The 21,393-nt window shown below is 46.7% G+C and overlaps 1 protein-coding gene across 1 annotated transcript in view; it reads left to right on the forward strand.

The window, feature by feature from the left end:
- LOC135202421 (uncharacterized) overlaps positions 1–21,393 on the forward strand; it is a 169,058-nt gene that overhangs the window by 34,142 nt on the left and 113,523 nt on the right. Inside the window, exon 2 of the mRNA XM_064231815.1 lies at positions 4,663–5,081. Within this exon, the coding sequence (XP_064087885.1) occupies positions 4,663–5,081 (419 nt within the window). The remainder of the gene's footprint in view (positions 1–4,662; positions 5,082–21,393) is intronic.

The following is a 21,393-nucleotide window of genomic DNA, read 5'->3' on the forward strand; positions in this document are numbered from 1 at the left end:
GGTATCAGACGGGAGAGATGGGTATTTCTCTTCCGTCTTCGTCAGAAGCGGACTTTTCGACCTTAGTTGACACTTCACGTAGACAAGGTTTGAACTTTGCCTGTATAACTTGGGGCATTTCAGAACTGGACCATCTCCTCAAGGGACTCTTTCATGTATTGGAAGTTTTCAACTTCTTAGATTGGTCCCTTGGGGTGATGTCCAAGAAAGCCCATGATTCTGAAGGACTCGAACCAGAAGTCCTTCTGTGTATTTTGTCTTGTATAGACAAGCGGTTCAGGATGGTTCGGTTGAGATCTCCTCTTTATATGGAGCAGGTCTTCTTAAAAAGAGGACAGTGTATAGTGCCTTTTGACCAAAGCGGTCCTCCCACTCTCAGAGGGCAGCGCTACTGTACTCGCCTTTGTCTGACTTTTTGTTCCCTTCTCAGTTAGTGAAAGACATTTCTCGTTCATTAACTGAGAAGGCGACTCAAGACCTTCTGACACAGTCAGCAAGGAGAAGAAACCTGCTACTGCAACGGAACAGAAAGGACCGAGTACATCAGTTCAGCCCTTTCGAGGTGGCCCGACCTCCAGAGCTCCCGCAAGAAGGAAGGCTCCTGAGAAGAGAGGTAGGTCTGCCTTTCGTCCCTTTAAAAAGGGAAAGTGATGTTCTCTCCTCCAAGCACCAGTAGGTGCCAGGCTCCTGGGATTTGTGGAGGCCTGGGCACTTATAAACGCAGACGCTTCATCGAGTCTGTAATAAGGAAGGGATATCGTATCCCTTTCCTGAACACTCCTCCCCTAACGTCAACACCCGCGAGAACTAACAGCCAAGTACAAGGATCCTGGTGCTGAGGGATACTCTTCGATCGATGGTGGAGCAGATGTGGGACAAGAGAGCGATAGAACTAGTACTGGATCAAAACTCCCCGTGGTTTTAACAATCGCCTTTTTCTGGTTGCGAAGGCCTCGGGATGGCTGGAGACCAGTACTAGACGTCAGCTCTCTGAACCAATTTGTTCGAGAAAAGAGAAGTTCTCGATGGAGACTTCGCCTCAGTTCTTGCGTCATTGCGACAAGGAGATTGGATGGTGTCTCTAGATCTCCAGGACGCCTATTTTCACGTCCCGATCCACCCTTCATCGAAGAAGTACCTCCGTTTCATGACTGGGGGAAGGATCTTTCAGTTTCAGAGCCTTGTGTTTCGGCCGTTCCACAGCTCCTCAGGTCTTCACAAGCCTGATGAAGAATGTGGCGAGGTTTTCTTCACCTCAAAGGAGTAATATCTCTCTGTATCTGGACGGACTGGCTCATCAGGGCCAGATCAGAGAGACAGTGCTTGGAGGACCTTACGTTAACTTTGACCTGATCAGAGCGTTGGATTACTCGTGAACCTCGAGAAGTCGCAGCTGACCCCCAGACAGAACTTAGTCTGTCTGGGGATTCAGATGGATTCTCGGGGTTTTCGAGTATTTTCCTTCGCAAGAGAGAATCGCAAAAAGGTTTGCAGAAAGTCTCTCTCTTCTTAAGGAAGGAACAGACGTCGGCGAGGGAATGGTTGAGCCTTCTAGGGACCCTTTCCCTCGCTCGACAGTTCTTCCCGCTAGGAAGACTTCATTTACGTCCGCTTCAATTCTTCGTCAAGAGGTCTTGGAGTTGGAAAACTGGACAACTTTCAGACGCCTTTCCCATTCCAGTGGAGATAAGACCGCACTTGGAATGGTGGTTGCCCCCTCTGAAAGAGAACAAAGGGATCTCTCTAAAAATCCGAAACCCAGACCTAGTGTTTGTACTCCGACGCGTCGGAGAAAGGTTTGGGGAGCAACATTAGGCTCGAAGGAGGTGTCAGGCACCTGGGAAACAGCGCAGGTGTCTTGGCACATAAACTGCAAAGAGCTCTTCGCCGTACACCTGGCTTTGAAGAGTCTAGAACCTCTTGTTTCGAACAAAGTAGTGCAAGTAAATGTGGACAACACCACGGCACTTGCCTACATTCGAAAACAAGGAGGGATCACTCCTCGTTCCTTTACGAACTGACGAAAGATCTTTTACTTTGGACGTCTCAGAGGAACATCTCCCTTCTTACAAGGGTTCGTTCAGGAGTAAAGAATGTGAGGGCGGACAGAACTCAGCAGGAGGAACCAGGTCCTTCATACCAGAGTGGACCCTACACGAAGAGGTGTGTCAAGATCTCTGGTCTCTGTGGGGGACCCCTCATGTGGATCTCTTCGCCACATTCATCTCCAAAAGGCTGGCAGTCTTTTGCTCGGTCGTGGAAGACCCCAGAGCTCTTATGGTAGACGCCTTCCTGCTGGATTGGTCTCACGTAGACGTCTATGCTTTTCCTCCATTCAAAATCCTGGGACTAGTACTGAAAAAGTTTGTGGCTTCAAAGGAGACGAGGATGACATTGATAGCCCCCTTTTGACCGGCTCAAGATTGGTTCACAGAGGTGGTGGAGTGAATCGTAGACTTTCCCAGATCCCTACCAAGAAGGATGGATCTTCTCAGACAGCCACACTTCAAGAGGTATCATCAAAACCTCCCCGCTCTCGCTCTGACTGCCTTTCGACTATAGAAAGACTCGTCAGAGCGAGAGGGTTTTCTCGCGAAGTTGCAAGCGCGATCGCGAGAGCCCGCAGAACCTCCACTAGGCAAGTATATCAGTCAAAGTGGGAGGTTTTTAGAAGGTGGTGTAGAACTAAGAAGTTGTCCTCCTCCACTACCTCTGTAGCGGAAATTGCGGATTTCCTTCTATTCCTGGAGAGAGCAATCTCATCTACTGTAATCCACAGAAAGGGATACAGAAGTATGCTCTCGGCAGTCTTCAGGAATAGAGGATTAGATCTGGCAGATAACAAAGATCTCCACGATCTCATAAGGTCCTTTGAGACTTCAAAGTCTAAGGAACCGGTCCCTCCTAACTGGAACCTAGACGTGGTTCTCAAGTTCCTTTCTTCCGAAAGGTTCGAACCTCCTCATCTGGCATTGTTTAGAGACATCACCAGAAAATGCCTATTCCTATTATCTTTAGCTACGGCAAAGAGAATTAAAGTGAATTACATGCTCTGCAGGATAAAGTAGGATTCAAGGGCGACTCAGCTATTTGCTCGTTTAAGCACCTGTTTTTAGCTAAAAAACGAGAATCCCACAAATCCCTGGCCTAAGTCATTCGCAAAGTCAAAGGCATATCGAGTCTCGTAGGAAGAGAAGCAGAGAGGTCTCTATGCCCTGTAAGAGCTCTGAAGTTCTACCTTCAGAGAAAGCATCAGATGGGAGGCTCTAGACAAGGTCTTTGGTGCGCGGTAGACACAAGACTGATGTCCAAGAATGCTCTGGCATTCTTTGTGAGGAACGTCATTACAAAGACGCGCATAAGGTCTGTCCTGACGAAGAGTTTCGACTGTTGAAAGTGAAAGCTCATGAAGTGAGAGCAGTAGCAACGTCTCTCGTTTCATAAGAATATGTCGCTTAAAAACATCATAGATACGACATTTTGGAGATGCAACTCAGTATTTGCATCTCATTACTTGAAAGACGTTCGTGTAACCTATGAGAAGTGTTTTTCTCTGGGTCCTTTCGTATCGGCGGATACGATTTCCTGGGTAACGGGAGCCGACACCAATCCTTAAGTATATACTTTCCTTCTTTTTAGATATGGTCTGGAGTCTCTTCTAATAAGAAGGGACTTGTTTAGCACGGGCGGCCGTCTATGTTGTTCAGTAAGAGACTCTTGTCATATATCTAATTAGATGAGTATAAAATTTTTTTTTTTTTTAGAAAATTATGTATGTGTGCGTAGTGTGTTTTTTGAGTTATGGTTGTTGTGAAGAGTTCGGGGATAACTCGGAACAATCTTTATTTCTAACATGTGGTTAGGATCAGGTGGTCGGGATTGGTTGTGTGCTCCTTCATAAGGTGTATTGTTATATAAGTGGATCAGCACCCATTGACAAAGTCCTTTCAGGCTCTGCCGAGTAAGCGGATAAGACCCCTTCGGCAGACCCACAAGAACTCTTGGCCATAGATCACATATCTCGCTAAAGTTTCTTGAGGTGATGCAGACTACTGGGCAAACACCCACGAAGTCTACCACCTATCAGGTAGGAACCAAGGTTTTATTTATACCTACAACATATGTTGTTTACCTGTCTATTCCATAAAGTAGCTGTCTCTTACCCTCCACCAAAGGGTGCCAATCAGCTATGTATATATCTGACAGGTAAGTTGATTGTATGAAAATGATATTGTTATGTTACAATAAAGTTTCACACATACTTACCTGGCAGATATATACAATTAAAGGCCCACCCAGCCTCCCCGCAGGAGACAGGTGGAAGAGAGAAAATATGATAGAAAACGGGAATGGTTCCTAGTCCTGCCGCCCAGGGCAGGCCGGTAGATCACCTGACCTACCTGTGGCGAGTGGCGCGAAATTTGAATTTCTGTCGGGGACGACGGAGTCTTGGCTATGTATATATCTGCCAGGTAAGTATGTATGAAACTTTATTGTAACATAACAATATCATTTTACTTTCAAAAATTGTGATATTTGCTTATGAGACAGTTATGTAATTTCAGTGTACGTAGACATTTATAATTCCAAGAAGCATTATTGTTATGTATATTTTTAATATTTAGTGCTTCAGCTTTGTTCAAAAGTAATTTTATTTTGCAGACTGCCGACAGATGACCTACCACTAATAAGGCCGCCAAAGCATCACATGCTAGCGCATATCACGGGAGGTTTAAAAAAGTTATACGAGTTAGTAAAAGAAAATAAAAAAGACACACCAGAAACTTCCGAGGAAGAAAAGTCAAAAACAGAAAACTCAGGGAACAGTCCCTCTGATGAGAACAAAAATGGTCCAACAGATAATGGACTGAGTAATAATGAAGGCTCAGATAATGGAACTAGTGAAAATAACGATAGTACACAAAACTCAAAGCAGAAGGATTCAGAAAAATCCAGTGATGAAGAGCAAGAGAAGAACTGTCAGAATGAAAAGAAAGATGACGAGGGGGGAGGGGACAGCAAATCAAAGGCAGAAAAAGAGAAGATGGATGATCCAGACAGTATGATGGATGAAGAGGAAGGTAAGTAATTTGTGATTTTTTCATGTTTTTCTCTCTTCTCCTTAGGGAATTCTTTGTCTGTCTAGGTTTTTGTAATATGTAATATTGTAACACTGTACAGTGGCCCCCCCCGTATAGTAGGGCCTCGATAGTCGCGGGGGATAGGGCCCAGAACCCCCGTGATAAGTAAATACCCATGTTATCCTGGTACCCCCCCTAAAAATTGCTTTAAACTGCCTACTTTAATAATTAACTCACCCAAGACCACTATTTCAATGTTTATAACTGCCTACTTTAGTTCAAGCACCAAATATGTCTTCAACTATCACCTTAAACTAAATTCAAAACAGTTTCAAAGTTATTCTTTCCTATCTTCAATTTCCCCTTCATCAGATCAGCAAACAAAAGTATATTACCTAACAGTTCCTTTCTATTTTCATGATTTGGCTGCTGCACCAAACTAAAAGTACATAGTACGTATATCTATTTTGCGAATGAACATATTTATGATAAAAAAACATGATTTACTGTAAAGATTACAGCACCCAACTATAATATTAATGTATAAACAGCAAAATACAGCAATAAAAATCTAGTTTTGTCCTTTGTTTACGTTTAGAATCAGCTGATGGAGGTTTATTACCAAAAGAATTATTTTGGAAAACAATTTAGTTGCTAAAAGAAACAAATTTATTAATGGAATTATTATTGTTTTTAACTTTGTACATAATAGTTTATGATATTATGATACAGTAATATATATTTCATAGAGAGAGAGAGAGAGAGAGAGAGAGAGAGCAAGCAGCTTGGGATGAGAGTAACTGTTGAATAGCTTGAGAGAGCAGCTTAGGACGAGCGTACTGTTACTAGCTTGGCTCGAGAATAACAATGAAATTTATATTTTAAATATTTTTATGGTGATAAGAAATGAAACATGGATAGTGATAAGATATTCTCTTGTATACTGTTATAATGTGATAATCATTGAGTCAACTATAAAAGTTGTATTGAAGCAGTTTCGTAAACCACAGAAAGAATAAAAGATAATTTTGTTCTTTTATTACGATAATAATAGATCAGTATTATAGTTTTTTCTGTGAGAGAGAGAGAGAGAGAGAGAGAGAGAGAGAGAGAGAGAGAGAGAGAGAGAGAGAGAGAGAGAGAGAGAGATTTTGCTATTTACATTCATAGTATTTTAAAATTTGTAAATGAGTGTATCCTAAAAATACATATAGTCATGAAAAGAAGAAAACACAGTAATTAGTGAATCTTGCTCTATGATAAAATTCGCGATTTCGTTAATTTTCCGGGATATATGTAGTATTTGGGCTCGACAAAAAAAGTAAGTAAAGTGATTTATGACAGAATTTAGAGGATACTTACGTAAACGTAAAAATACATCGGTAGTTTGTAGAACGGTGTAACCACTATCATATTGTGTAAAGGTAGTATGTACGAACGAGACTAGGTTTGGTGATATCACGGTGGTCATACATATTTTTTTCGTGAATGAATATACATTTTTGATAAAAATTGTTACTGTACTGCTTAGAGTACCATACTGTAATATTAATGTAATCACATCAAAATAAAGTAATCATTGCATACTGTAAACATGTAAAGTGTATTTTTGTCTTTTGAAAAATGCATTCCCCAAGGAATTATTCCTTGAAGAGACTTTTTATTATGAAGATATGCCAATAATATATAAGATATGCATTTTATTATGAATATATGACAATAATATATAAGGTAAAAATAGTTTTATTACGTTTACGCTTCGTCGCCGATCGCAAACAACAATACGATAATCTATGACAATTATCGTTTGTATGCAGTGTTCAGAAAAGTTGATTACATTATACCAAAACAATAATGAAGTTCGAATTGAAAATTAATATTTTCCTAAATATTATTACTACTGTAATTACACTACTACTACTATTAACATTTTTAAAAGGTTAAGAATGACAAAGGTGCTGTTGAAGTGTAACTCGATGTTTACATTGCCGCTCAACTACAAGTTGATGTCAATAATGTGGGATTATTCCATGAATAGGCTATATATTATGAAGATATGCCAATAATATATAAGGTGAGAATGGTTTTATTACCTTTATTGTCAGTTAATATCATAATGTGAATCTGTTCATGCATTTGTTGATTATCGGAACCGGACAAGGCTTAGCCTACCATGGATTCATACCAGCGATATAGACTGAGAAGTGGTCCAATGTAAAACCCGTGAGTAACTGAATCCGTGATTGCTGATCCGCGACTAAGCGAGGCCCCACTGTATTCGCATTCTCCGGATTTGCGGACTCACGGACTTGCAGATTTCTCTCTGGACCATATCTACCCATTATTTGTGGGAAATTCGCTTATTCATGGGTTTTTTTCCGACGATAGATAATCCCAAATTAGTGTATTTCTGGGCCTACCCTGTGTCGCTCCGTGAAATGGTTCCTTTAGCACTCATTTCTAGGTATAAATATTGCTAAATATACCAGAGAAAAAAGCTATATGGTAATGCCAGAATATTCTGGCTCGCTCACCTTTATTTAAGGTGTCGGTATGGTATCTGGGGTGAAGGTAACCACTACCAGAGGTCCCCTGCCATTTAGTCTCTTCCTTTCTCAATATCCCTTGTTTACAGAGGAGCCGTTCTAGGCCCCCGCTACCCACTACTGCTACGGCTAGCGCTTTGTTTACCATTCCTTTCATTAGTACTCTCCACGTTGCACGTGTGTTTTCGTATCTGTTTCCGTTTGGAATTATCTCATTCTCATCATCATGGAACATCAAGTTGCTGCTGCATCTAAGTTTAGTACTGCATTTAATGTTTGATCTTGTTTTGAGGTAGCGATAGGAGATATAAACATGTTTAATTTGATTATATATGAGGGAGCGGCAGCCCGCGCGTTGCCGTCCCCACGCCGTCATTTCGTGGTTCGCTACCCGCGTATATTTACGCTCCTATAGATTCCCAATTAGTCCCCTATACTAATTGGAGTCGATTTTCAAACATTTAGCAGTTCTCCATACGTTTGTTAGATGCTTTCATTATTGACTGACGTCTAAGATTTTGTCTGATCGTGGGGGATAGCCTACCGACCGAACCGCATGCTCTCGGGACGTAGCCTAGTTCATTTAGCCTTATTTACATCTTGAGGTGGGCATCCCAACCTATATTCTAGTCAAGGTGTATTATAGGCTATATTATATATTTTAGTTCTACTATAAGACATCCTTGTCTGCGTACAGAAGAGCCTTGGCTCTTCTGTAGCTTTCACATACGGTCCTCGAGCCACCCTGGTCTTCTAGCCTTTCAGTTGAATAAATTCGATTTGGCAAGCTAGGCCAGGCCGCTCAGAGTCTGCCAGGTCAACCTGTTCAGATCTTTGCGGTTTGTCAAGGTTAGGTTAGCAGTTCGAGAGGACTCGTTACTTTCTCTCTCGCTCCATTATTATTTTTTTTTTCATATCTCCCCCGCTTTAGGACAGTATGTATATATATATATATATATATATATATATATATATATATATATATATATATATATATATATATTATATATATATATATATATATATTTGTTATGTTAGATCCATATATACGGATATTTATTAGTAGCATGTGTTAGTCTGCCTAGGCCTTCTATTCCGATCAGTTGGATCCTTCCTACCACTTGGTGGTACACCTGGCTGCGAGGGTTACCAGCTGATCGCGTGTGAGCCACCCCGCTAGCCGACCTCCCTCCCCCTCACACCCACCTCGGTGGGGTATAGGACTCACTCACGCTACGCCACGTAGCCGATCCGAGTTCCACGCCTAATAAGGGGGGGGGGGGGGGAGGGGGGGGGGGGGGGCAGGGAGTGCGACTGGGGGTAGGCTCACCACACTATGCTCTGTATGAGTGGTGGGGAGGGTGCCCTGCTCGGGCGAGCCTCGGCTGGCCACCTGGCTCGACCGGGCGGTGCGCTCTCCGGCCCACGTTGTCATATCCCTTTCCACGGTCTTCTTTCACCAATCCTGTCCCCCCGCTCCGGCGGATCCGGGATCCCGGCTTCAAGGTATTGGCTATGCAAATAGCTCTGATTCCTTACTGACCAGATATGGGCTCAGGTTTTACCAATCCCCTGTTCTGTTCCCATGAAGCCGGACCCAGTATCGGGATAGCTAGGTGTTTGTTCCGACACGGGATACAAACCTTTCGGTCCTTTTACAATAGGAAGGTAACTAGCGGCAGCTGGATGGTCGTAAGCTTTCGAACAAGGGAGTTCGGTTGTTAACTGCTTGTCCGACAAGGCGCGTGCCACGTGACTGGGAGGCGAAGAACCACTTTTGCTTTCGGCCTGCTGGTATGTAGACGTGCTCTTCATCGCTCTCTGCCCGCTTCATCGTCGTGTGCTTTCAGGATATTTGTGTGTGTAAAAGTGAAATGTAAGTACTCTTTTTTTTTCATTTTTTTATATACACGTATTATTAATTCAAGTGAATAATGGACCAAGGATCGAAGGAATCTCTGTGCCCTTCCATTACCCGGCGACTGTGCCCCGGGGTGGAGGGGCGTAAATGTGGGAAATTTAGAAGTTTTCCTGAGATCGATCCCCATGTCCTTTGTGCTCGGTGTCGAGGGCGAGAGTGCTCTCGCACCAAGCCTTGTTTTCATACATTCAACTTACCTGTCAGATATATACATAGCTATCGACTCCGTCGTCCCCGACAGAAATTCAAATTTCGCGGCACTCGCTACAGGTAGGTCAGGTGATCTACCGCCCTGCTCTGGGTAGCAGACTAGGAACTATTTCCCGTTTTATAATCAGATTCTCTCTGTCGCCGGTAGTATCAACATTGTTGTTACTTCCTCCTGACTGGAATTCTTTTTCACAACGCTTTTGATCATCTTCGACTGATTTTTTGGTGACGTACTTGGATCGTTGTTTGCATTCGCTATCGTGGACTGGTTTTTGGACTTCGCTTTGGATTTTCGTGAATATGTGATTCTAGTGTTAGCTTCAGAGTGTGTGTGAATGAAGGCTGTAAGGTGAGGATTCCGAAAGCTTCGGTAGATCCTCACACTACATGCAGTGGTTGTAGAAAGGTTGAATGCTCAATCAAACGAGTGTGAGAGATTGAGTGCGCAAGAATGGAAGAATCTGACTTCTTACTTGAAGAAGTTAGAGAAAGATAGAGAGAGGAAGGCGGCTTACAAAAGCCGGAAAATGTCTAGTAGTTCTGTAGCTTCTTCTCTTCTCTTAATTATGCCCATTCTATTTCAGCCCGTTCACAAGGGTTATCCCTCTGATTCCGCCTCAGAAATAGCGGAACTCAGAGCTCCCTTCAAAAAATGAAGAGAAAATGGAAGCATTGGAAGGTAAGAGAAGTGAATGTGGTTTCTCGAGTGATGTTAGTGTCCCCAGTGTAGTGGAGGGGGGCGTCTGGTCGTCCCTGCGACGTCCCCAGGCCTAGACCTCTTCCAAGCTCCCTGGCCCAGAGGAGAAGGAAAGTCGAAAGCCTTCAGGGGGGTCGTGGGGAATCCCCAATGATCAGGCGTCCCTTCGGCAGAATCGTATACATCTCAGACTGCACGGGACAGCTATAGAAAAAGCGTCCTTCGTGAGTGCTTTTTCATCTTCTAGTTCGCCTTCTCCGAGAAGAGGATGGAAGAATCGAAGCTTTCACGTCCGCTAAAAAGGAACTGGAAAGAACCTGAGCTTAATTCTAGCCCCGAGCGCTTCTCTGAAGAGGAGGCGCCTTCGGTAATCAAGAAAGCTAGAAAGGATTTAGATCCTTGGAAGGGAAAAGACTCTCGAGCGCCTTCCAGATCTCCTTCTCCTGATTCGAATGAGCCTTCGACCAGAGATTTTGATTTTGAATGCGAAAAATACAGATCAAATAGTACGTCTTTGGTAGGAGTACTTTCTAAAGAGCCTACTCGTAAAAAAAAAAGGATGACAGGCTTCCGATTAAGAGATCCAAATACCGATCTCCTGTCGGGCGCGACGAACCTCCAGGGGAGTTGTCGCACAAGCGCCATCTCTGGGGGGGGAGCGGTGGCGTTAGGCAGGCGAGATGTGGGAAAGGAAGTAAACTCCTACCAAGCGTCAGGCGCCAACTAGGAGCCAGGCGCCAAGTAGGCGCAAAGAGCCTGACTTTACTGTAGATCGTTCTAGGCCCAGATCTTCATCCAAGCAACAAGAGCCAACTGGAGAAGAGAGAACTCCTGATAGGAGTATAGCGCCCGCTAAGCGCAATATACTTGCTATTCGAAAGGCGCATTCCATGAGCGATACTCCTACCAAGCCTCAGGAGTATTCGGAACTAGATGCGCTTTCCGTAGGTCAGGAGTATTCGGGAAGAGATACTCCTGCCAAGCGCCTTGATTACTCTGGCCTCGATACTCCTCCCAGGCGCCAGGAGTATTCGGGACTTTTTACTCCTACCAGGCACCAGGAGTATTCTAAGCGCGATGCTCCTACCAAGCGCCAGGAGTATTCTGAGCTTAATACTCCTAACAGGCGCCAGGAGTATTTGGAGCGAGATGCGCCTTCCAGACGGCAGGAGTATTCGAAGAGTGTAACGACTGTCAGGCGCCAGGAGTATTCCAAACAGGATACTCCATACCAGGCCTCAGGAGTATTCTCAGCGAGATACTTCTGCTAAACGCCAGGCGCATTCTCCTCGTGAAGAGCTTTGACATCCGACAGGAGTCTAACAGGCGTAGAGCAGTGATACGTGACTCGCCTAATGATAAACGTAAGGAGAGAGTTACTTCTAGCCCATCTCCTTATAGAAGTGCTTCTTCTTCGGAAAGGAAGAAATCAAGAGAGGAGACAGAGGAGGGAAGGGAGCCTTCTCCTTCCGATCATATTAATTTAGATGACGTCTCGGAGGACGAAGTTACTAACAGAGAAGGGCTTTCAAATTACAAAGTTCTTTCTGCTCTTCTCTTAGAAGAATATGGAGATGCATTGACTCCAGCCGCTCCTCCTCCTCGCTCTCTATTTTCAAGTACGAAGGCACACGCGTCTTCGTCTTTCCTGAAAATGAAACGGCCATATCCATGAAAAGGGCCTTACAATCTCTGACTCCTGGATCAAGACTAAGAAGGAGTTAGGAAGGACGATCTTTTGCATGCCTCCCCGCTAAACTAGGGCAGGAGAGGCATGTGGTACGAAACGGGAGAAAACATGGGATTGTCTCTGCCCGTTCAGCTGAATCGGACTTCTCCTAGTCTCGTAGACTCGTCGAGGAGACATGCCTTAAAATTCAGCGAAAGCAACATGGGGTCTTTCGGAAATGGACCATCTCCTCAAGGGACTTTTTCATACCTTAGAAGTATTTAACTTCCTAGATGGGTCCCTTGGGGTCATTGCTAAGAAGTCCCATGAAAAAGAACAAACTAAGCCCTGAAACCTTGCATAGCATCCTTACTTGCATCGATAAGGCGGTTTCAAGATGGATCGGCGGGGAAGGGTGCTCCCTCTTCGGTGCGGGAATACTAAAGAAGAGAGCGTTCATAGTGCCTTTTCTCACTAAGGCCGTCTCGCCTTCGCAGAGATCCGCTTTGCTGTATGCGCCTCTCTCTGAGCATTTTATTTCCTTCGCAGTTGGTGAGAGACATAGCCCATTCGCTAACTGAGAAAGCCACTCAGGATCTTTTAAGGCAATCCTCAAGGAAGAATAGACCTGTGGCTAGTGAGGAAAAGAAAGCCTCTAAGCCAGCTCAACAACAGCAGCCCTTTCGAGGAGGCTCTCAGGCTAGATCCATTGTCAGAAGGAAATCAACTGAAAAAAGGGGAAGAATCTGCCTTCCGTCCCTTTAAGAATGGGAAAATGAGAAATCTTTCCTCCAGACACCTGTAGGAGGCCAGGTTACAATTCTTTGCGGGAGCATGGGAAGACATAGGATCCGATCCTTGGTCAATGTCAGTAATCAAGAAGGGTTATTATATCCCATTCAAGGACAGCCACCCCCTTGACAACGTCACCGAGGGAACTGTCAGCCAGATACAAGGACCCTGTTCTGATGGATACTCTTCGTCAAACAAATGTGGAGCAGATGTGGGACAAAAGAGCAATAGAGCTGGTACTGGATCAAAGCTCCCCGGGGTTTTACAATCGCTTTGTTTCTCGTAGCGAAAGCCTCGGGGGATGGAGACCGGTACTGGATGTAAGTTCGCTGAACAAATTCGTACAACAACAGAAGTTCAGCATGGAAACGTCTGCCTCAGTACTTGCAGCTCTACGTCAAGGAGATTGGATGGCGTCTCTAGATCTTCAAGACGCATATTTCCACGTCCTCGATTCACCTATTCGTCGAGGAAGTACCTTCGTTTCATGTTCGAAGGGAAGGATCTATCAGTTCAGGGCCCTGTGTTTCGGCCTGGCTGTTCTACGGCTCCCCAAGTCTTCACAGACTTGATGAAAAATGTGTCAAAAAACACCTTCACATGAAAGGGATAAACGTCTCCCGATATACCTGACTGGGATCAGGGGCAAGGGGCTCATCAGGGACAGGTCTCAAAAGCAGTGTCTGGAGGACCTGTCAACAATCCTGGAATTGACAAAGACATTAGGTGATTAACGTGAACCTCGAGAAATCCCAGTATGGTCCCCAGCCAGAACGTAGTCTATCTGGGGATTCAGATGGATTCTCGGGGAGGTTTTCGAGTATTTCCTTCTCAAGAGAGAGTAAGGAAAGGCTGTGCCACAGTATTGAACTTCTTAGAGAAAGAGCGTACTTCAGCGAGGAAATGGGGTGGAGCCTTCTGGGGACCCTTTCCTCGCTCGAACAGTTCTTTTCCTCTAGGAAGACTGCATCTCCGTCCGCTTCAGTACTTCCTGAGAAGCAGTTGGTTAGTTGGAAGACAGGACAGCTTCTCGGACACGTTTCCAATCTCATTAAAAGTAAAGGAACAATTAAGGTGGTGGTTGACCCCCCCTTGGAAGAAAACAGAGAAGTATCCTTAGAAGTTCGGAACCCAAACCTGACATTGTTCTCAGACGCGTCGGAGACAGGTTGGGGTGCGACTCTAGGGTCCGAAGAAGTGTCAGGCACCTGGTCGGAAGAGCAGGTGTCATGGCACATAAATTGCAAGGAGCTCTTTGCGATTCACCTCGCGTTAAGGAGCTTCGAGCAGATAGTCAGAGACAAAGTAATTCAGATAAACTCCGACAATACGACCGCTCTGGCTTATGTCAAGAAACAAGGAGGAACTCACTCTTTCGCCCTATACGAACTGGCAAGAGATCTGCTGATTTGGGCAAATCAAAGGAATGTGGTTCTTCTAACGAGATTTGTTCTAAGGGGAGAGGAACGTGAGAGCGGACGACTGAGCAGGAGGTTCCAGGTCCTTCCTACAGAATGGACCCTCCACTCGGAAGTCTGTCAGACCCTTTGGTATCTTTGGGGGAAACCGCAGATAGATCTATTTGCCACGTTTCTCTCCAAAAGGATAGACACATTTTGCGCCCTGGTAGAGGATCCCAGGGCTTATGCAATAGACTCCTTTCTCCTGGACTGGTCAGGGCTAGACGTGTACGCTTTTCCCCCATTCAAGATTCTGGGGGAAGTAGTCAGAAAGTTTGTGGCCTCGAAGGGAACCAGAATGACTCTGATAGCCCCATATTGGTTCCTTCCCGAATTTGGTTCACGGAGTTGATGGAGTGGACAGTGGACTTCCCCAGATCTCTTCCAAACAGGATAGATTGCTCAAACAACCCACTTCGAGAGGTACCTATCAAAATCTTACCCGCTCCTTGCTCTGACTGCTTTCGACTATCGAAAGATTGGGTCAGAGCGAGAGGGTTTTTCTAGCAAGGTGGCAAGCGCAATTGCTAGAGCCCGCAGATCATCTACTAGGCGAGTGTACCAATCGAAGTGGGAAGTTTTCAGAAACTGGTGCAGGTCGAAGAAGCTGTCCTCTTCCAATACCTCTGTAACCGAAATTGCGGATTTCCTTCTTTTCCTGAGGAAAAGTCACATCTCTCTGTACCAACTATTAAAGGATACAGAAGTATGCTCTGTCAGTCTTTAGAAACAAACAGGGGCTTAGACTTGACGAATAATAAAGATTTGCACGATCTCATCCGCTCCTTTGAAACGTCCAAGTCAGTAGAGCCTAGGATTCCGAGCTGGAACTTAGATGTGGTTCTGAAATTTCTATCCTCGGAAAAGTTCGAACCCACCTCATACGGCTTCATTCCGAGATATCACTAGAAAGTGTATATTTCTTCTATCTCTGGCTACGGCTAAAAGGGTCAGCGAGTTGGCACCACACCCCCTTGAGTCACGAGTTGGTTTCAAAGAAGATTCTGCGATTTGTTCATTCCAGACTTTTTCTTGCCAAAAACGAGAACCCTTCGAATCCCTGGCCTAGGAGTTTTTCGAGGTAAAAGGACTTACTAGCCTAGTAGGCAGAGAAATAGAAAGATCACTTTGTCCAGTTAGAGCACCTGAAATTCTATCTGGACAGAAAGAAGCGGTTGGGAGGCTCACAACATGGTCTATGGTGCTCGGTGAAAGACCCCAAGAGACCTATGTCTAAAAATGCTTTGGCCTTCTTTGTTAGAAGTGTAATTTCCGAGGCTCATAAGAACTGCCCAGATGACTCTTTTAATCTATTAAGAGTAAGAGCTCATGAGGTAAGGGCAGTCGCGACATCAATTGCGTTTCAGAGAAATATGTCACTAAAAAATTATTTTGGGACGCAACCTATTGGAGATGCAACTCAGTATTTGCATCTCATTATTTAAAAGATGTGCGAGTAACGTATGAGAATGTTTTTCTTTAGGTCCGTTTGTGTCAGCACAGACGGTTCTGGGTAAAGGAGTAGAGCACCGATCCCTTAAATATGTGTACGTAACCCTCTTGTCGGATGTGTTCTCGTGTTTCCTGTGCATGGGAGTGTCAGATGTCGCACTGGCGGCCTTCACACTTCGCTTCATTAGGAAATCGAAGAGTGACAGCTGACTATTAGAGGGGTACAAATTTTTGATTTTGTATGATGAGTTTCGAGTTTGTGGTTGTTTGCTAAGAGTTTGGGGATGACTCTTGGCAATCTTAGAACTAACACGGGTTAGGATCGGGTGATCGGGATCGGTTGTGTGCTCCTTAAAGAAGGCGTGTTGTCATATAAGCGGGTTTAGCACCCCTTGACAAACGCCAGTTAGGCTCTGCCGAGTAAGTGGATAAGACCCCATCGAACAGACCAGCCACAAGAACTCTTGGCCACAGATCACTATCTCGCTGAAGGCTCTTGAGATGAAGCAGACTCCTGGGCAGTAGCCACGAAGTCTTCCATCTAATAAGGTAGGAACTAAGGTTTATTTATACCTACAACATATGTTGTTTACCTGTCTAGTCAGTTAGTTAGCTGTCTCTTGCCCTCCACCAAAGGGTGTCAATCAGCTATATATAATATCTGACAGGTAAAGTTGTTAATGATGAAAATGATATTGTTATGATACACTAAAGTTTCATACATACTTACCTGGCAGATATATACGATTGAAGACCCATCCAGCCTCCCGCAGGAGACAGGTGGAAGAGAGAATCTGATTAGAAAACGGGAATAGTTCCTAGTCCTGCCACCCAGAGCAGGGCCGAGAGCAGGACAGAAGATCACCTGACCTACCTGTAGCGAGTGCCGCGAAATTTGAATTTCTGTCGGGGACGACGGAGTCGATAGCTATGTATATATCTGCCAGGTAAGTATGTATGAAACTTTATTGTATCATAACAATATCATATTTTTTTGGGTGAGTGTGAAAGTGAAAATTGTAAGTGCAGTGCTCTTTTTCATTTTTCATTATTTTCTTGCCCTTTGCGCTCGGTGCTGAGGGCGCGAATGCTCTCGGCCCGAGCCTTTTATTTTTGTGTGAAAGTGAAAGTGAAATTGTAAATGCAGTATTCTTTTTCATTTTCATGTATTATTATCATTATGGATCTAGGTTTCCGCTCATACCCGGGAATTGATCCTCATGCCCTTGCACTCGGTGCCGAGGGCGCGCATGCTCTTGGGCCGAGCCGTGTATTGGTCAGAGGTGCAGTGGGTGTTGTGCGGGGGCGGGAAGAACGAAGGCCTGCCAAGAAGTCGTCGGAAAGCTCTCCCGCGACTCCCTTGGTACCCGATTCTTCGTCTTCTTTCCTGCCCCCCCGCTGAGCTCCCACGTATGCCACCTTCTCCTTCGGGGGGGTTACGAGGTCCTTCTTCTTTGCCCGATCCGTCGAGCGTGGGGGAGGGCGCTCGTTACCCGACCTGCATTTGTATTCGGGGTCTTCCGTTCGTTTGGGGTGGGGCTTCCCCCCCCCCCCCCCCCCCCCCCCCCCCCCCCGCACGAGGGGGAACCCCTCCTGTGTACCCGACTCTTGCTTCCGCAGGTGCTTCTGCGGTGGGGGATGACCTTGGACAGGTATGGGCGTCATTGGGACTGCAGGGCGTGCCGAGTGTCCAGGGGTCTGGTGCGGTCACCTATGGAGTGGTGACCACGACTTACACTTTGTGTACCCCAGGGTACGCACGTGGTGTCTGTGACTCCTTCAGCCTCTGTGCAGGGACCAATTGCTGCCGTACCGAGGGGGGACGTGCCGCCGCCGCCCGGATTTGCCGTGCTGCCTCGCCCGGACTTCCGCTGCCCAAAGAGCTCGCCCCTGGACCTGCCGCCGGTTCCCAGGATGTCGCTGGCTGCTGCCCCGTCTCTTGTGCTACCTACCTGCGCTACCTACCGTGCCTGCCGTACCTGCCTCCGATGCTGTGCTGGCTGTTCCCGCTGTTCCCGTACCTGCTGACGTCATCCCTGCCCACGGTGTTGCTGCCTCAGACGTTGGTCTGTCCGGACAGGTGCGTCCGGGCCCTGTTGCTTTGGCAACAGCAGCCCCAGCTCCGCCCTGGATGGCTGACCTCACGTCTGTCCTGAGGAAGCTGACGAAGAAGAGGAAGAGGAGGAAGGTGTCGTCGTCGTCTTCATCATCTTCTTTGCCGTCTGCAGCCGCCCCTTCCCCTTCGACTTCCAAGGCTACCCGGCCGAGGAAGAAGAAGGCTGCCTCCTCCCCTCCTAAGAAGGCTCCTTCGGGAACTTCTCAGGGCCCGTCCCACGGGGTTCCTTCCGCTGGTCCTCCTACTCCTTCGGGAGTAGGGCCCGTCTCTCCTTCCACAAGGAATAAGAAGACAGGGACCAGAGGAGTACCGGCTAACACCGGTACTTCCTCGCCTGGTGCTAGAGGTTCTGCCGCTACACCAGGTTCCGTCTCGGCCTCTCGTTCGCGAAAGGTACCGAGTGTACGGTCACCCACGGGTGGCCGTACAGCCAAGAACCGGATGCCAGAGCTCGCTTGGCGCCAAGTTCATGGCACGGAGCGGAAGGCTGGTGAGAGCCGCTCAGGCGACTCTCACCAGGCCAGCTCTCGTTCTCGTAGCGACCAGCAGGTCACCCGGGTTGACGTGACGGTCCCAGACCGGCCACGGGCTGAGGCTGGGAAGAGGTCCCCCCGATCGCTGACGCCAGTGGTTCGACGCGCCGTGAGGACACGCACCGGTCTCACCGCGACATTGGTCTCGGGAGTTGCTCTTGTTCGAGGGGCTTGACGGTCTACTCCGCAAGATGCAGTCACTCCGGGGATCCAGAGGAACTTTGCTGAGGTTTTTGCGCTGATTCGTCAGCACAACGACCTCGGGGAAGGATCGCTGCTCCCACCATCCGAGCCCACGTCCCGGCTCGAGTCGTTTTAGGGTCCGAAGAAGGAACCCAAACCGACGGTGGGTCTGCCGCGATCAGAGCTTGCCGACTCTGTTCTAGCCCAGGTGGAGTCTCTCGTCTCCGGACAGGAGGGCTCGCTGAGGTCTGGCAGGTCATCCAAGCTACTTCCTCCTCCTCTACTGCGACAGCGATTCTACGTGCCATTCGGAGGATCCAATGCCGCCCAAACAGGTGAACCCAGAGTTAGCCAGGCTAACTCCGGGTGTGTCTCTGCAGCAGCTCCTGTCAGAAAACCTCTGGTTGTCGCAGCAAGAGGCACTAGGCCTGGAATCCACCTCTATGGTGGCTTTCCAGGCCGTCTCCTGGTTAGACATGTGGCGTGAGGCGGCACTTGGAGCGCTCCCCCCTTTGGTCCTCTTGAGAGGTTTTGGCCTCGCCGAGGACTGGGATGCGTTGGAGGACGGTATCGGCTCTCTCCTGTCAGGTGTCGATTAACCCCACCCAGACGATGTTCACAGTGGCGGCAGACCCTTACCAACAGTACGAGTTCGTAACCCTCCTCGGGAAAACGTTTTCTCCTGACGATACGTTTTCCCAAACTCTGAGAGGCCATCGCCGCAAGGTGATGGCTGCTCCTACTCTCTTCTCCAACTGCTAGTTCCGCTGGGAAAGCGAGCGAGTATCCAATTCCTCCCCCATTCCCTCTCTCCTTACGGCTATGAGGGAAAGGGGAGGGATCCTGCAGAGAGTTCTCTGTAGGATCCCACGTTGGGGACTGCGTTAGTGGGGGGGACCTTCGGGTCCCACCTGACGTAAGCCCCCGTCGTTGAGGAAGGATCCTGCCCCATCCTCGATTTCTACGGGAATCGGGAGGACCACCAACCGATGATCGTTTGGCGAATTCGGTGGGGGTTTCGCCGAGTGCTTAGAATTCTGCGGAATTTCTAGCACTCTCAGTGTTTTCAAGTTTTTTACGATCTCCAAACACTTCGGCGAAACCACGGTCCAGAGTGGGCTAGACGAGAATCCCCGATGATTGTTACTAAGATAATCAGGAACCTCGCCGAATGCTCAAATTCCTGGAATTTCTAGCGTTTGGAAGAAGCACTGCTGCTGAAGGAATAATATCTCACAGTAGGCGACCAACCCTGGAATAGAGAAGAACGGACGGGAACATCCAGTTTGGCTTGAACTATCGTCTTCGGTATTCTGTTCACCATTGAAGCTTTCCTTCGGGGAAGACTAGAGAACGAAGGGTGTCGATTTCCAATCCTTATTCTCATTCCTCGAAGGGAAAAGAATTTAGGATGGAGGTCGTTGTACAGAAACCTACAAATATACTACGTATACGTATTGCCCTCGCGACATGATTCCGCTAAGCAGTTGAATTATCCGGGGTGTAGGCGCATACCGTAGTTAATTCTACGGATTGTGACCGAGACGACTAGTATCCTAATTGAACTCCAACTCGGGACTGCCTGCAACCTCCCAGGAGTTACCAGTTTCGATTTTAAGATACTTATGGTATTGTCACGACAACACCACCTCAGCTTTTGTATTTACCGAAATCCGTTTCGTTTAAATATAATTGCTCGAGCGTATTTTTTACGCTCGATGGTTCTAGCCGAACGCATTCCTTCGTGGAATGGATTACCTGGCAACTCAGGATGACGAGTGAGCGAGAGCTAACTGTGTATTAGACTGCCGATGGCAGCCCAGTACCAGCTGGCTCTCCGAGATGCACGGTTGGTTTATGTCCCCTACAATGATTGACTACCGAACCGTATCTCTGCCCAACAATCACGGACTTAGGTCTCTGATTAACGGGGATTCTCGCATACATGAATGACCATCTACTGCATCGCCTTGGACATTGCGAGAATTTTCAACAGAGATATCTCTTGGACTCTTTCATCTTTCTGTTTACCGCATGGTAACAGAAGTCTGTACTAGTCTCCCGCTGCATCGTACTGCGATAATGCGGAATGATTTCTTCAGACATCTGAGTTTGCCTTCAAAATATCTTGTATTCATAGGTGTGCAATTGTTCATTGTTCACCCCGAATTAACAGATGTATCAGAAGACATCGCCTGCTCCCTGACCTGCCAGCTCCACTTCCAAATGATCTGCCCATGAGAAGCAGTTCTTCAGGCAGTACTTCCCTATGTTTTTCATTACTGAAAAATGCCCCGCTTTCATTGCAACTACGACTCCTCACCGGACAGCAATGAAATAGCGGTTAGCGTTTTCAGTCCTTTGTAAGCACAGGTTCGGAATCTTGAGAATCTTTCTCTCGATTCGGCTGTGAAGACGTAGGTTACATTCACTTTCCACCTTCGTCTTCAACGGCACATGGTGTTGTTTCTCCTTAGCTGAGATTTAACTACTATGAGAATGTCTTGCCATCAGGGACCTCGGTCTCTAGAAGGCAATTGACTTTCGCCTGTTGGGCACATGCCTTAAGAGAAGCATCACCTCGCCATCCGGCATCAGTGACAAATAGACGATTTGTATGGTCTCTCGGCATAACCCTTTAAAAGGCGAAGGTCACATGACTTGCTCGGATGCTTGGACAACTTGCCTCACTACCGAACGCAGTGCCAGTCAGTCGGCAGCTGTCAGAGCGCC

Source organism: Macrobrachium nipponense, chromosome 30 (genome assembly GCF_015104395.2).
Source record: "Macrobrachium nipponense isolate FS-2020 chromosome 30, ASM1510439v2, whole genome shotgun sequence".
NCBI lineage: Eukaryota > Metazoa > Arthropoda > Malacostraca > Decapoda > Palaemonidae > Macrobrachium > Macrobrachium nipponense.